Source organism: Muntiacus reevesi, chromosome 4, assembly GCF_963930625.1.
Source record: "Muntiacus reevesi chromosome 4, mMunRee1.1, whole genome shotgun sequence".
Classification (NCBI taxonomy): Eukaryota; Metazoa; Chordata; class Mammalia; order Artiodactyla; family Cervidae; genus Muntiacus; species Muntiacus reevesi.
In genome coordinates, this window is record NC_089252.1 from 109,094,488 (window position 1) to 109,109,438 (window position 14,951).

The window sequence follows — 14,951 nt, forward strand, 5'->3', positions numbered from 1 at the left end:
TTTCTGTGTGTTAATTTTATATCCTGCAACTTTACTATATTCGTTAATTAACTCTAGTAATTTTCTGGTAGAGTCTTTAGGGTTTTCTATGTAGAGGATCATGTCATCTGCAAACAGCAAGAGTTTCACTTCTTCTTTTCCTATCTGGATTCCTTTTACTTCTTTTTCTGCTCTGATTGCTGTGGCCAAAACTTCCAAGACTATGTTGAATAGTAGTGGTGAGAGTGGGCACCCTTGTCTTGTTCCTGATTTCAGGGGAAATGCTTTCAATTTTTCACCATTGAGGGTGATGCTTGCTGTGGGTTTGTCAAATATAGTTTTTATTATGTTGAGGTATGTTCCTTCTATTCCTGCTTTCTGGAGAGTTTTAATCATAAATGGGTGTTGAATTTTGTCAAAGGCTTTCTCTGCATCTATTGAGATAATCATATGGTTTTTATCTTTCAATTTGTTAATGTGGTGTATTACATTGATTGATTTGCGGATATTAAAGAATCCTTGCATTCCTGGTATAAAGCCCACTTGGTCATGGTGTATGATTTTTTTAATATGTTGTTGGATTCTGTTTGCTAGAATTTTGTTAAGGATTTTTGCATCTATGTTTATCAGTGATATTGGCCTGTAGTTTTCTTTTTTTCTGGCATCTTTGGTTTTGGAATTAGGGTGATGGTGGCTTCATAGAATGAGTTTGGAAGTTTACCTTCTTCTGCAATTTTCTGGAAGAGTTTGAGTAAGATAGGTGTTAGCTCTTCTCTAAATTTTTGGTAGAATTCAGCTGTGAAGCCATCTGGTCCTGGGCTTTTGTTTGCTAGAAGATTTCTGATTACAGTTTCGATTTCCTTGCTTGTGATGGCTCTGTTAAGATCTTCTATTTCTTCCTGGTTCAGTTTTGGAAAGTTATACTTTTCTAAGAATTTGTCCATTTCTTCCAAGTTATCCATTTTATTGGCATAGAGCTGCTGGTAGTAGTCTCTTTTATCTCTCCATTTTCATTTCTGATTTTGTTAATTTGATTCTTCTCTCTTTGTTTCTTAATGAGTCTTGCTAATGGTTTGTCAATTTTGTTTATTTTTTCAAAAAACCAGCTTTTAGCTTTGTTTCTTTTGCATTTATTTCTGCCCTAATTTTTAAGATTTCTTTCCTTCTACTAACCCTGGGGTTCTTCATTTCTTCCTTCTCTAATTACTTTAGGTGTAGAGTTAGGTTATTTATTTGACTTTTTTCTTGTTTCTTGATGTAAGCCTGTAATGCTATGATCATTCCCCTTAGCACTGCTTTTACAGTGTCCCATAGGTTTGGGTTGTTGTGTTTTCATTTTCATTCATTTCTATGCATATTTTGATTTCTTTTTTGATTTCTTCTATGATTTGTTGGTTATTCAGAAGCGTGTTATTTAGCCTCCATATGTTTGAATTTTTAACAATTTTTTTCCTGTAATTGAGATCTAATCTTACTGCACTGTGGTCAGAAAAGATGACTGGAATGATTTCAATTTTTTGAATTTTCCAAGACTAGATTTATGGCCCAGGATGTGATCTATTCTGGAGAAGATTCCATGTGCACTTGAGAAAAAGGTGAAGTTGATTGTTTTGGGGTGAAATGTCCTGTAGATATCAATTAGGTCTAGCTGGTCCATTGTGTCATTTAAGGTTTGTGTTTCCTTGTTAATTTTCTGTTTAGTTGATCTATCCATAGTTGTGAGTGGGGTATTAAAGTCTCCCACTATTATTATGTTATTATTAATTTCCTCTTTCATACTCGTTAGCGTTTGCTGTACATATTGCGGTGCTCCTATGTTGAGTGCATATATATTTATAATTGTTATATCTTCTTCTTGGATTGATCCTTTGATCATTATGTGGTGTCCTTCTTTGTCTCTTTTCACATCCTTTATTTGAAAGTCTATTTTATCTGATATGAGTATTGCGACTCCTGCTTTCTTTTAGTCTCTGTTTGCGTGAAATATTTTTTCCCAGCCCTTCACTTTTAGTCTGTAGTAAGTATTTGTTAAGATAGACAAGTAGGACCAAATTTAAGTGCCATGAAGAGAGGGGAAAGAATGACAATGAGAGTGTAGAAAAGGAAGTATTCCATATGGTTTCATAGAGGAACCAACCTTTGAACTAAGCTGAAAGAACAAGTGCATTTTCAGCAGTTGAGGTCAGGGAAAGATCTTCCAGGGCAAGAGAACAGTATAAGCAAAGGCCGTGGGTGTGAGCTGTGTTCCAGGCCAGGTGTCCTGGTATGGGAAGAACGTGCAGCTGAGTTGCCGAGATGGAATGTGTTGACTGGCCACATTAGTTTCTGAACCTGCAGCACTTTAATTTACCCCCAGAAGACCTCTATTTTGTCCTGAAAGCCCCAGGCCTTCAGGAGGTATATCAAGAGCTATAAAAACCCACAGTGTTTTCTGGGATATGTGTGTTCTTGAAGTCAGGAGTGCTAGGTGGTAGTGCAGAATGGACACAAATTAAGATGATACCCACCTTGTTATAGACCCCTTTTGGCAGTGTCTCTTGACCAAGACTTCTCTGAGGACTAGCAGTATTAGCATTATATCAGAATGTTAGAAACTGTTAGGAATTCTGGTTCCTGGACCCCACGCCAGACTAACTGCAAAAACCACACTTTATGTTGTTTTGTTTTTCTGCTTGTTTGTTTGGTCAGCTTTGTTACCCTGAATTTGACATACAATAAAATTACCAAGTTTAAGTATACAATTTGAGAGTTTTATAACCACCCCTATAATCATAGTGTAGAGCTTTTCTAATCACCTCAAAAAGCTGCTTGTTTGTATTTTAACTAAATCCCCTCACCCCCTTATTCCTGAAAACCACTGATCTGCTGTCACTTTAGAAATTCCTTTTCTAGAATTTCACACAAATGAAACCATATAATGTGTAGTTTTTTTGTGTCTCACTTCTTTCTCTTAGCGTAATGTTTTTGAGGTTTGTCTATGTTGTATGTTTCAGAGGATAATTCCTTTTTGTTGGAGAATAGTATTCTGTTATACAGATGTACCATAGCTTGTCTTTCCACTCCCCAGTTGAGAGTCATTTGGGGTCTTTCCAAATTCTGGCAGTTATGAATAAAGCTGCAATAAGCATTCACATACAAGTCTTTGCATGGATATATGTTTTTATGAAATTGCTGAGTCACATGGTAAACATTTGTTTCACAGGTTGCCGAAATGTTTTTTAAGATGTCTGTCCCATTGCACATTCCCCCAACAGTGTTCAGGAGTTCCCGTTGCCGTGCGTCTGCATCAGCACTTAGTATCAGGTCTTTAATGTTAGCCATCCTAGTGTGAAATGTCTCGTTTTGGTTTTATTTTCATCTACGTAATGTCTAATGATGGTGAGTGTCTTTTCCTGTGATTGCTTTTCATCCATATGTTTTCTTTGGTGAAGTACACCTTTTGCCCTATTTTAAATTAGGTCATTCAGCTGCTTAATATATTGAGTTGTAAGAATTCTTTAAAAAGGAAAAAAAAGATGTATTTATTTATTTATGGCTGTGCTGGGTCTTCTTTGCTGCATGCAGGCCTTCTGCAGTTGCGGAGGCTCCTCTCTAGTAGCAGTGCCCTGGCTTCTCTTGTTGGGAGCACTGGCTCTGGATCACTGGCTCGGTAGAACTTGTGGGATTTCCTTGATCAGGGATTGAACCTGTGTCCCCTGCATTGGCAAGTGAATTTTTTTTTACCACTGAGCCACCAGGGAATCCCCTGAGTTGTAAGAGTTCTTTATGTACTCTGAGAACAAATCCTTTACCAGGCAAATGATTTGTAAATATTTCTCCCAGAATGTGGCTGTGAGGCTTGTCTCTTCATTTTATTAGTAATACCTTTTAAAAAGCAAAAGTTTTAAATTTTGGCAAGTCGTTTGTCATTTTTTTCCTCTTGTAATTCACTCTGTGTCCTACTTAAAAAAAAAAGTTTGTATAATCAATAAGATTTTCTCTTATTTAACTTCTAGATAAGTACTATTCAGTAGAAATATTGTGTGAGCCACATACAATTTAAAGTATTTTAGTAGTCAAATTAAAAAAAAAAACAGGTGAACTTTAATAGGGTATTTTAACCTACTATATCTAAAATATTACATTTCAACATCTAAGTGATATAACAATTTAATAATGAGATATTTTACATTTGGAGGATATTCAGTCTTTAAAATTCAACGTATATTTTACACTTAGAGCACCTATGAATCTATACAAGCCACAGTTCAGGTGCCCAGTAGTGACATGTGACTAGTGGCTCCTGTCCTGAGTCATGCAATTCTAGTCTCATAGTTTTAGATCTTACATTTAGATCTGTGATCCATTTTGAATTAATTACAAGATAGAGAAGGTTTAGAGCTTTTCATGTGGATGTCCAGTAACTTGAGCACCATTTTCCTGTTCCATTGCCTGGACACTTGCAGTGAGAATCAGTCGCCCATATATGTCTGGTCTCTCTTGTTCCACTAATCTATGCCTGTCTCTCAGTTAATGCTGTATTGTCTTGATTACAATAGCTTTATATAGTAAATCTTTCAATCAGTTTGTTAAAAGCCTTCCAAATTTTTTTTAATTAATTAATTTGTTTATTTATTTTACTTTACAACATTGTATTGGTCTTGCCATACACTGACCTCCTTAAAGCCCTCCAAATTTGTTGTTCTTTGTCTTAATTATTTTGTCTGTGCTATGCTTTTTGCATTTCTATATATATTTTACAACCAGTTTATCAACTTCTATCAAAAAGACCTGCTGAGCTTTTTTATTGGAATTACGTAAGTTGAATCTATAGATAAGTTCGGGGAGTAGTTGACATCTTAATAGTGAGTCTTTTGTTACAGTCTCAGCCTATTGAAAGTGATGCTGTTGGCTAGGAATGCCTGGGGCACTCATCTGTGCCCATACAGTTAATACTTGCGGTGAGCCTTCACAAACATTTACCCTGGCAGAGCCAACGCTGTAGCTGGACCAGCCCTTCTGGTTCTTATTATGATTGCAAGATGCACCTTGAGCAACAACCATCTGGGAACTTTGAAAAAACAAGGTTTATTACTCACAGGTCCTGAGGGGCAGGCCCAGAGCCACACAGTGAGTTCACAGGGGAAAGTCCATATATGCGCGTGTGCTGACCTGGAGTTGCCTTTACTGGGGTGACGGTGCTTGCGGTGCCCAGGGTTTGAGGTTTACTCCTTATTGGTATACCTCAGACGTAAGAGTATCTTCCCTGGTGGCTCAGACGGTAAAGAGTCTGCAGTGAGGGAGGCCTGGTTCAGTCTCTGGGTCGGGAAGACCCTCTGGAGAAGGAAATGACAAGCCACTCCAGTATTCTTGCCTGGAAAATCCCATGGACAGAGGAGCCTGGCAGGCTACAGTCCATGGGGTCATAAGGAATCAGACACAACTGAGCGACTAACATATACACACAAACAAAAGAGTAGGAATTTGGGCACAAGAATGTAAAAGTGGGGTCACTCAGGCAGCTTTCATTTGATCTAGGGGTGGTTACACAGGTGTATACAAATGTAAAAATTCATCAAACTGTAGCATTGAAATGAGCACTTTAAATTATGATTGTTATATATCTTTCTAAACAAAGGGCTCGGACACCGCCCTTTACCACTTCTCACTTCTACAGTTCTTCCTACCGCACACCACTCTTCTTGGTCACCAGGGTGTTTCCGTACATTCGACTATTATTACTCTTGACCTCCCGGCAGCACTGAACACTAGTGATCACATCTTCCTTTATGAAACTTCCTTCTTGGACCTAGAAACAGTTTTCCCTCCTGGTGGCCCTGCGTCTGGCTCCTCTTTCGTTTCCTTCATGGCTTCCCATCCTTCATCAACTTATATCCTAAAGCTATTTGTATTACATGAATCGAACTTATTGGTGATTTGGTTCTGCTGGATTTAGGGTCAATTCAGTCACTCAGTCATGTCCGACTCTTTGCAACCCTATGGCCTGCAGCATGCAAGGCTTCTCTATCACCAGTTTCCGGAGCTTGCGCAAACTCATGTCCATCAAATCAGTGATGCCATCCAACTGTCTTGTCCTCAGTCATCCCCTTCTCCTCCTGCCTTCAGTCTTTCCCAGCATCAGGGTCTTTTCCAAGGAGTCAGTCCTTCCCATCAGGTGGCTAAAATGTTGGAGCTTCAGCTTTAGCATCAGTCCTCCCAATGAATATTCAGGACTGATTTCCTTTAGGATTGACTGGTTTGATCTATCAAACCAAAGGATGGCTTGATCTGTCTACCAAAGGATGCAGGGTACCTACCCAACATAGCAACACAGAAATCCACAGACAGCCCATTATAAGGCTATGGAGCAGTGATTATTATATGGTAACCTGGAACTAGATTAACTCAGGAATGTCAGCCACAGCTGTCTGTGGTCCTTATGTGGTGCATGAAGGACATGAAGTCTTATGAAGACATACAACCCGTCACATGGAATGAGAGCACATGATTAGTATTGAATTATTCAATGTAGATGGTCTTTGCTTCAGAAGTTAAGTGAGAAGTCAGAGACTGATTGCCTGAGAGCTCCTCTTCCATATCTGCTTGCCTACCTCTCACCTCCTTCCAGGCTTCACTCACATCTCACCTTCTCACTGAAGTGCTCCTGTATGCTATATAACATCTTTTCACTCACCACTGCAGATCCCACATTCCCTGCTCTACTTTTTTCCTGTGGCCCTTGTTGCCTTCCAGTACAGCAGCATAATTTACTGATTCATTATGTTGGTCATTTACAGTTTGTTTACCCTACCAGACTGTAATTTCCACAAGGGTAGGGATATTGTTTATCCACTGATTTATCTCTCATGCCTGGCACATAATAATTATTTGTTGAATTACCTGAATAACTGGTTCAGCTAAGTGGTTTAACATCAAAACAAGCAAAGCAAAGCCTGAGACTTATCAGAGTGACATCATCCCTCATAAAGACACCTGCCTCATCAAAGCAGTGCTTTTTCCAGCTCCATGCTGTCCTCTGGAGGGCTGTATTTGATGGTGGAGATCATCGCTGGGCTTCATGATCCAGGGTTAGCCAGGGTCATGATACTGCATGCAGCCGACTTGACTACTTACCCTTTATCACAGGTCTGGTTAGCTGACCAAAATGCAGCTGTAAGGTATGCAGTTACCAACCTGGGTATATTCATGGAGACAGATGGGAATATTCCGTGTTAGGAAGAAGAGATGTTTGTCAGTCGTAGTTGTACTGACATCCCTGGTGATCAGGATCCTCCCGTTTTTGTTCTGAATTTGTTAGCCATTGACTGGTTTGTAGGTTTGGAAAATAAATAAAATCAGAGCTCAGACAATGTGAAGATTGTCTATTTCTGTGTCCCTCAGTACATATGCGTGGCTCTGACCTCACCTCCTCTCCCTTTTCAGGGTGAAAAGGCTGATAGCTTTTACATTATAGAGTCTGGTGAAGTGAGCATCTTGATCAAAAGCAAGGTGAGTTTACATGTGACGATGTGAGTTGTTTCAGGGGAGATCCAGATGCTAGGTATATGCACAGACCGTAACTGCTTTAATAGTGTGAAGTGTGTTTCATGTGCCGGAATCATCGTTACATGAGATATGTGACTGACAGAGACCAAGGTTTAAGCCCATTCGTTGGTAAAGATTTAGTATATATATATATATCTTTTTTGTTACTTTTACCTCTGTCATGTAATTAAGGGTATGAGAAGTACTGGCCTATAAATCAATAAGAAAAGGGGTAAGTACCCTAATAGAAAATGGGAAGATTATTGAATATATAACAAAGAATACATTGTTAGTGTTGGTTATGAAAAAGCTTCCTTTTTAGCAAGGGAAGGGAGTCTCTAGGACAGTTATTATTGTGGCCATTTAATGGATAGGGAGACCTAGAAAACACAATGACTTATAAGTGGAAAGAGTGATTCTTACCATAAATTCATCATCATCAGATATTGTTTCAGTTTTTTTAAGAATAAAGAATTTTTTTAAAATACTGACTACTATATAATACTAAATGAACTTAGTGTGAAACCTTTTACAGAATACTTTTTGTAAAAGTTAAGTGTGGAGAAAGAGGTCTTCCCCAGTGACTCAGTGGTAAGGAATCTTCTGGCCACTGCAAGAGACGCGGGTTCGATCCCTGGATCAGGAAGATCCCCTGGAGAAGGAAGTGACAACCCAGTTCAGTATTCTTGCCTGAAAAATCCCATAGACAGAGGAGCTTGGCAGGCTACAGTCCATGGGGTCGCAAAGAGTCAGACATGACTAAGCAACTAAACAGCAACAATGGAGAAAGAAAAATATGATTACTGCCTATAAGATGGCTTGATTCCTAATTAAAAATTTTTTTACTTAGTTTCTGGACTACTGATAAATGTTCGTACATTTCTCATATTCATTGACTTCTACTGATCACAGCATAGTATTGTGTTTGTAGGTCCAACAGCACTGTGGCACTGGATTGGGAAAGAAGGGGAGCTTGTCTCAGAGATTCAGTCTTGTTCTCTGCCCCAGACCTACCGAATCAGAATCTGCATTGTATCAAAACCTGCAGGGGGCTGGTGTTCACAGTACAGTGGGATAAGTGCTGCTCTAGAGAAGGGACTAGGCGGACGTGAGCAGTCCGCCACCCCAGAGGATATGATAGAGGCTGGAGAGAGAGCGTTGGCTCGGAAGGGGCAGAGCAGCTTCAGAGCAAACAGGTCAGGGCAGAAGTGCGGAAGGAGGGAAACTAAACCATGTAACTGGGCGTGGTGCTTTTATTTGTTCCACTAAATTAACCTTCAAAAAATTATTTATCTGCCCCTGCCATAAAGTGGTTCTTACAGATTGAAACTAATTCTTACTAATAAGTTATAAGTATTTTTTTATTTAAACAAGTTATTGCTTAGCTTAGCAGATAGGCTTGTTAAAAAAAACTAGTAAGTAAAATATAGTACATTATTTTCAGTAATTCAAAAAGCACAAAATATAACCTGTTTGATTTCTTAAACTATTGTTTCAAAATTCAAATTACTGTAAAAAAACTTTTAGTTACTTAACTCTTCTAAACAAATGTAGTGGGATCACTAGCTTAAGATGCAGATAGTACATAAAAATAAAATTGATCTCTGTAATGTATTGTCTGAGTCCTGCTGGGCCTTAAATCAAAAAGAAGTAGCTCTGAATTGTAACTCTTTAACCAAGAGAAGCATTGGCATTATTTAAGAAGAATTAGCAAAAAAAACCTTGTCTTTTCCCTTGTGTCTCAGAAGTCAGCATCTACCAAATGGATTGCATTCATATATATATTTAAATGTACATGTAATATATTAAATATTCCATACATTTAATATATGTTAAAGTATATTAACATAATATTATATATTGGTTTATATGCTGTATTACATTAATATGTAATATTAGTATATAATATATACTACAATAATATTTATTTACATATATATACACACACACACACCTCACCTCTTGGTAAAAACCAGGCCCCTGAGAGTAGCTCATGCAGTTTACACACACACACCTCACCTCTTGGTAAAAACCAGGCCCCTGAGAGTAGCTCATTCTGCAACATGAATCTCTAGGTAATTGTGGTAAGTGTACCGAGAAGCGACTGCAAAGGTATGCAGTTGGACATGTCTACTTGTGATTCTGGAATCAGTCGTGTTCTCTACCTGTTCTAGACTAAAGTCAACAAGGATGGTGAGAACCAGGAGGTCGAGATTGCGCGCTGCCACAAGGGGCAGTACTTTGGAGAGCTTGCACTGGTCACCAACAAACCTAGAGCTGCTTCAGCTTATGCAGTGGGAGATGTGAAATGCTTAGGTAAGAAAGATGTTTTGTGCATTAATATTTTTTTTTCCTAATATGCAGTATTTTTTCCCCATCAACACGCCTTGACTTACTCCACCAGCTGTCACATCTAAGCTTGCACAGTTTGTGTGACCAACCAGAAATGGGTGAATGTGTTCTTTTAGCAAATATTCCTGAGCACTGACAATAGCCTGTGAGTAAGACGGGCATAGAAGCCCCCAGCCTGTGTGGAAAGAGCAGAGATGGAGACTGGGGAGCAGGGTTATGTGGGGACAGAGAGAATGGGTGCTGCTACGCTGTCCAAAGTCTCAAACTTAGATGACATAGCCCTGCTATGTCCACATAACACCCCGTCTTTTTCAAGTGTCCAGTATCCAGTAGTCTGATTCCTACAGCAGGAATGGACATGTTTAAGAAAAGGTTTATGTGAGGGAAGCGACTTTGACTTGCTGGTGTGGAGAACTCATTCTCTCCCTCACCTCTTTCTAACAATACAGTTATGGATGTGCAAGCGTTCGAGAGGCTGCTGGGGCCCTGCATGGACATCATGAAGAGGAACATCTCGCACTACGAGGAACAGCTGGTGAAGATGTTTGGCTCCAGCATGGATCTGATCGATCCTGGGCAGTAGGTGTGCCACACCCCAGAGCCTTCTCAGTGTGACACCAGAAACTTCCGGTCAGCCACAGAACACAAACAGAAGACATGACAGAACCGTTCCTGCTGTTGCCACCGCCGCTGCCATTGCCATGGCCGTGGGCACTTAGAAAACTTGAAAGTCAGCACTAAAGGATGGGAGAGGTTCAACCCACACCTCCACTTTGCTTCTGAAAGCCCATTGTTAGACCACTCGTCACGATTACTCCAACCCAGTCTTCACATCTTTGGTTCCAAATGGCATGTCTCTCCAACAATTTAAGTGCCTGATACAAAGTCCAAAGTGTAAACATCTTCCTTTCCTCTCTTGCTGCTACTCTGGCTTTTGAAAGTTACCACAGGTTGGCACAAGCCTGTGGTGTAACTGTAGACACCCTCCCCCAACCTCTGTCAAGGAGGGACATGTTGTAGCCTTCCGTCTCCTCATCTGTCTTTGGAGAAAGTCCACATTTGTTCACAATTGTAGCCTTTGGTTTTACCGTTGAAAATGGTGGCAGATGTGATGGAGGCCTGTGGGCCTGTGGCACTGTACTGTCTGCTGGCAGTGGCACATGACAGCTGTCCCCCAATTCTCAGTGATGCTTAGGGAGAGGCCCTGCCCAGGGCCCAGCAGGTCAGCACCCCAGAGCTCACCCGTCGGTCATCAGAATCCACGTTAGAGCAGAAAACTGGGGTTTGGCACTTTCTTCCGGTAGCAGAGAGCCAGGGAAGGTTTTCTGGGTTCGGGGGTGTGTTTTCTTTCGTTTTAGTACATTTCTTTTCGTTTTGTTTAATCTCTGTGCAGTGTGCGTGAGTGGATTGCTATCCATCTATAACGAGCCATTGCTCTGTCTGACCTAATTATGTTCCTGGGCCACTCCTGCCTGTCTTGTTTCTGGTCGCTTCTACCAGCTGATGGCAGTGTGCTGGCAGAGCCCTGCTCTTCTACTCCAGAGTGGTTACATAGCTTTGCTGTTGAACCATCAATTTTTAAACTCTTTAAAGAAAAAGCAGCTATCTTTGTGGAAAAAAAATTTTTTTCCCTCTATTTAGAGAATTGCCCTTGCACCTACTCCTTTATATCAGTTTGTCAGCTGACTCAAACATTCATCCTAAAGATCAACTCTTTTTGTTAGTTTAAAAAAAATTGGTATCGTGTCCAATTTCATAAAATTACTTCAAAGACCTTTCTAATTAAGATGTTGGGATTTTGGGGTTCCAGTTGTTAATCCCACAGGAAAGCAGCTTAGCTTTTTTTAACCTTTTGATTATATCAGGTAGAGTTCTGATGAATTATTGTAATTAACTAGATATATTTCAGAATGAAATTTTTTTTCTTCAGAATGACCTAGAATCAGATGTTACAAGAGATCCTAAGAGCAGTGTGACACTTACCTAAAGATAAATTTGGATGTCATAGCCATGTTTATATTAAATCAAGAGGCCCTTTCTGATATGAATTTTTTTAAACTTGTATATCTCAGTGAATCCCTGGGAGGTTAACATGCTGGGGCTCGAGTCATCCTGTTATAGACATACGGTCCCTGTATGAGCACCCTGTTGGAGCCCATGCAGTCACCATTGCCCTCTTAAACCAGGCTGTGTCTGCTTTTGCCACAGACAGTATAGTTGAGAGATTTTTATAGTGGTGACTCGTCATCACCTTGCTCAGATCTCCCTTTTCCTTGTTCTCCATGAAGTGAAAGCAGAAAGACTCTCAGTTGGTAGCCTGCGTTGCAGCTGTAAGAATTGGGAAAGGTTATAACTAATACTCCAAAACTGGCAGCTAGCACCGGGAAAGCCTGTGTGGTTTTCCCCATGATTTTCCAAGGTTCTTCTTTTGTATGGCATTGCTTTATTATCACATAAATTAAGAAAGCAGACATTGCACTTTAGCAGACAAGAGCCATACCTCTCACGCAGGTAACAGGTACATTGGGCTTCAGGAGTGATGCAGAGATCTCGCCCCAGACTGTGTAAGGACTCTGTGTGAACACACGCCCCCTTACACCCTCCACCCTATCCCCATGCCAGCATTAGTTAGGGCCAGCTGTGAATTCCTAGCCAGTCACTCCTGCAGGCTGCTAGGGGTAGGACTTCTCATCCTGCCCTCTTTCACATCCCAGTTCAGTCTTCCCCTTCATAGAAGCTCTGTGACACCCCCAGTGTACTGACAGTTTCTGTTTTACAAAGTAGAAATCATCAGGTTTCAGTCTTCCTGCTCTAACTGCGGATTGACATATGGATCATCAGTGCAGACTCTCACTGCCTATAGGGCCCCTTGAGGGTCTGGCTTGAGGAAGGGAGTCAGGGGACCAGTGTGAGTGAAAAGGACACAGCTGTTACCAAGGCATCAGGAGCCTGACAGTGTTCCAGTTTCTCCTTACAGCATGGCGAGTGGAAGGCAGCAGACCAGGTTCGACTCTGGACTCTGCTGTCCACACTGTGCCATGCAAGCTCTGCGCTGAGAGCTGAGCCTCACAGGGAGGAGCATCTATTGGGAAGAGATCTTTCTGATCGTCGTTTTGTATCGTTCTCTCCTAGGATGGGTTAGAGCTTCATGCCCTCCATTCTGACTTTGCTATTGATTTTGCATGGTGGAGGTTGTTCCTGAGAGCCTTGAGGTCTAACCTGCAGTGTTATTTTTCCCACTGACCCCACTTTATCACACCCCCTGCCTTCTTCTTTTGGTTGTATTCTCTGAAGGAAAGGTTCATCTGCCTTGTCCTCTCAATCCGTCATTCTTATATATAAATGTGTCATGTATGATTGCAGTAGATTCTCAGAAATCAGGGTGGAGCTTTTCTTTGAATGGTTTAATAAGTGAATTCAGCAACGAAGTGTCAAGAGATGATTCTCCAGCTAGGAGAGGTACTGTTCATCCTCGTACTGCCCAGATTCTCTAGTCACAATGGTCAGTGAGGTGCCACTGGCGCCCAGCAGCCCCTGGACACACAGCATCTCCATGTCCTGTCATAGTGTACAAACAATCCTCTCATTTACAGAAATTAAAAGAGCATTTTTGCACAGAGCAAAAGGAAAAAGACCCATGAATGTCATCTTTTATATTTTGTTTTCAGTTGGCCAATGTTGGAATTTTTGTTCTTGACATGCACTTGTAAACCAATCTCGCCAAGATACAAGTTGTTTTGGCTTTTCACTACAATTACCTCTTGTTCCTCCTGTCTTGACTGCTGACGTTGCTCAATGATTCTAATGTCTATTTTATGGGAAGCAGCCTTCCCATGGGTTTCCTTTTACACACTGCAGGGCTATCTTTATACTTCAAGAAATAAAAAAAAAGGAGAAAACTGTCACCAAACTCATGGGGGATTTGCAGAAAACCATTTAGGCCACCTTGAGTGAAATGTAGATTCCTCGTTGTTTTCCTGAGCTCATTGTAGTAAAAGAAATCTAATTCAGCATTATTGTGCTACCTCAAAGGTAAAAATGTTGTAAGGTCTTTTTGGTCTTGAGTTCTACACATAGTGTTTGAAATGTCTTTCAATTGGAATTATTTTTAAATCATGGGGGAGAATCTTGTTTTAACCTGTTTTACACTTGTATTTTAATCTCTGAAGAACAAGTGATTAGAAAGTAATCAATTCTTGCTCTGTGGTATTGAACATATACTTAAAATCATTGTTTGCCATAAAAAAGGTTGGGTTTTTTAAAAGGAAACTCTAGGGCTCGGCTTTGCTCTTGGTTAATAAAGGCTGACAAATCATGTCTGAATCTTTGGTGCAGCCTTGTGTTGTTTTCGTCCTCTCATTTCAGGACTCTAGGCAATCACAGCATTCATCTGGCAGATACATTATTGAGATTGGGGTGTGAGCTCTTGAAAATTAGAAAGGAGGGGACTTCCCTTGTGGTTCAGTGGTTAGGACTCAGCGCTTCCACTGCAGGGGGCACAGGTTCAATTCCTGGTCAGGGAACTAAGATCCTGTAGCCCAAAAGGGAGGCAGGTAGAGAGAGAGATTATAGAGAATTGGCTCACACAGCTATGGAAACAGGCAAGTCCCTAGATATGCAGGGTGAGTTGGCAAGTTGTAGACCTAGAAATGCTCATAGTTCAATTCTAGGCTGAGTCTGAAGACGTGAGAACCGAGAGAGTCAATAGCATAGTTCTTATCCAAAGACTGGCAGGTTAGAGACTCAGGAAGAGACAATGTCCCAGTATGAAGGCAGTCAGGCAGGATAATTCTCTCTCTCTTGGGAGAGTCAGGCTTTTTGTTATGTTCAGGCTTTCAACTGATTGGATGAGGCCTGCCCACATTAGGGAGGGCAATCTGCTGTACTGAGTTCATTGATTTAAATGTGTGCATGCATGTTAAGTTGCTTCAGTTGTATCCAATTCTTTGCAACCCTATGGACTATAGACCACCAGGCTCCTCTGTCCATGGGATACTCCAGGCAAGAATACTGGAGTGGGTTGCCATGCCCTCCTCCAGGGGATCTTCCCAACCCAGGGATCGAATCTGAGTCTCTTCTGTCTTCTGCCTTGGCAG

The 14,951-nt window shown here is 40.7% G+C and overlaps 1 protein-coding gene across 1 annotated transcript in view; it reads left to right on the plus strand.

Annotated features, from left to right (window-relative positions):
• Positions 1-14,178, plus strand: part of PRKAR2A (protein kinase cAMP-dependent type II regulatory subunit alpha) — a 70,924-nt gene extending 56,746 nt beyond the window's left edge. The window contains exons 9-11 of the mRNA XM_065933756.1: positions 7,402-7,467; positions 9,678-9,819; positions 10,305-14,178. Of these exons, the coding sequence (XP_065789828.1) occupies positions 7,402-7,467; positions 9,678-9,819; positions 10,305-10,438 (342 nt within the window). The 3' untranslated portion in view covers positions 10,439-14,178. The remainder of the gene's footprint in view (positions 1-7,401; positions 7,468-9,677; positions 9,820-10,304) is intronic.
• The last annotated feature ends 773 nt before the right edge of the window (positions 14,179-14,951 follow it).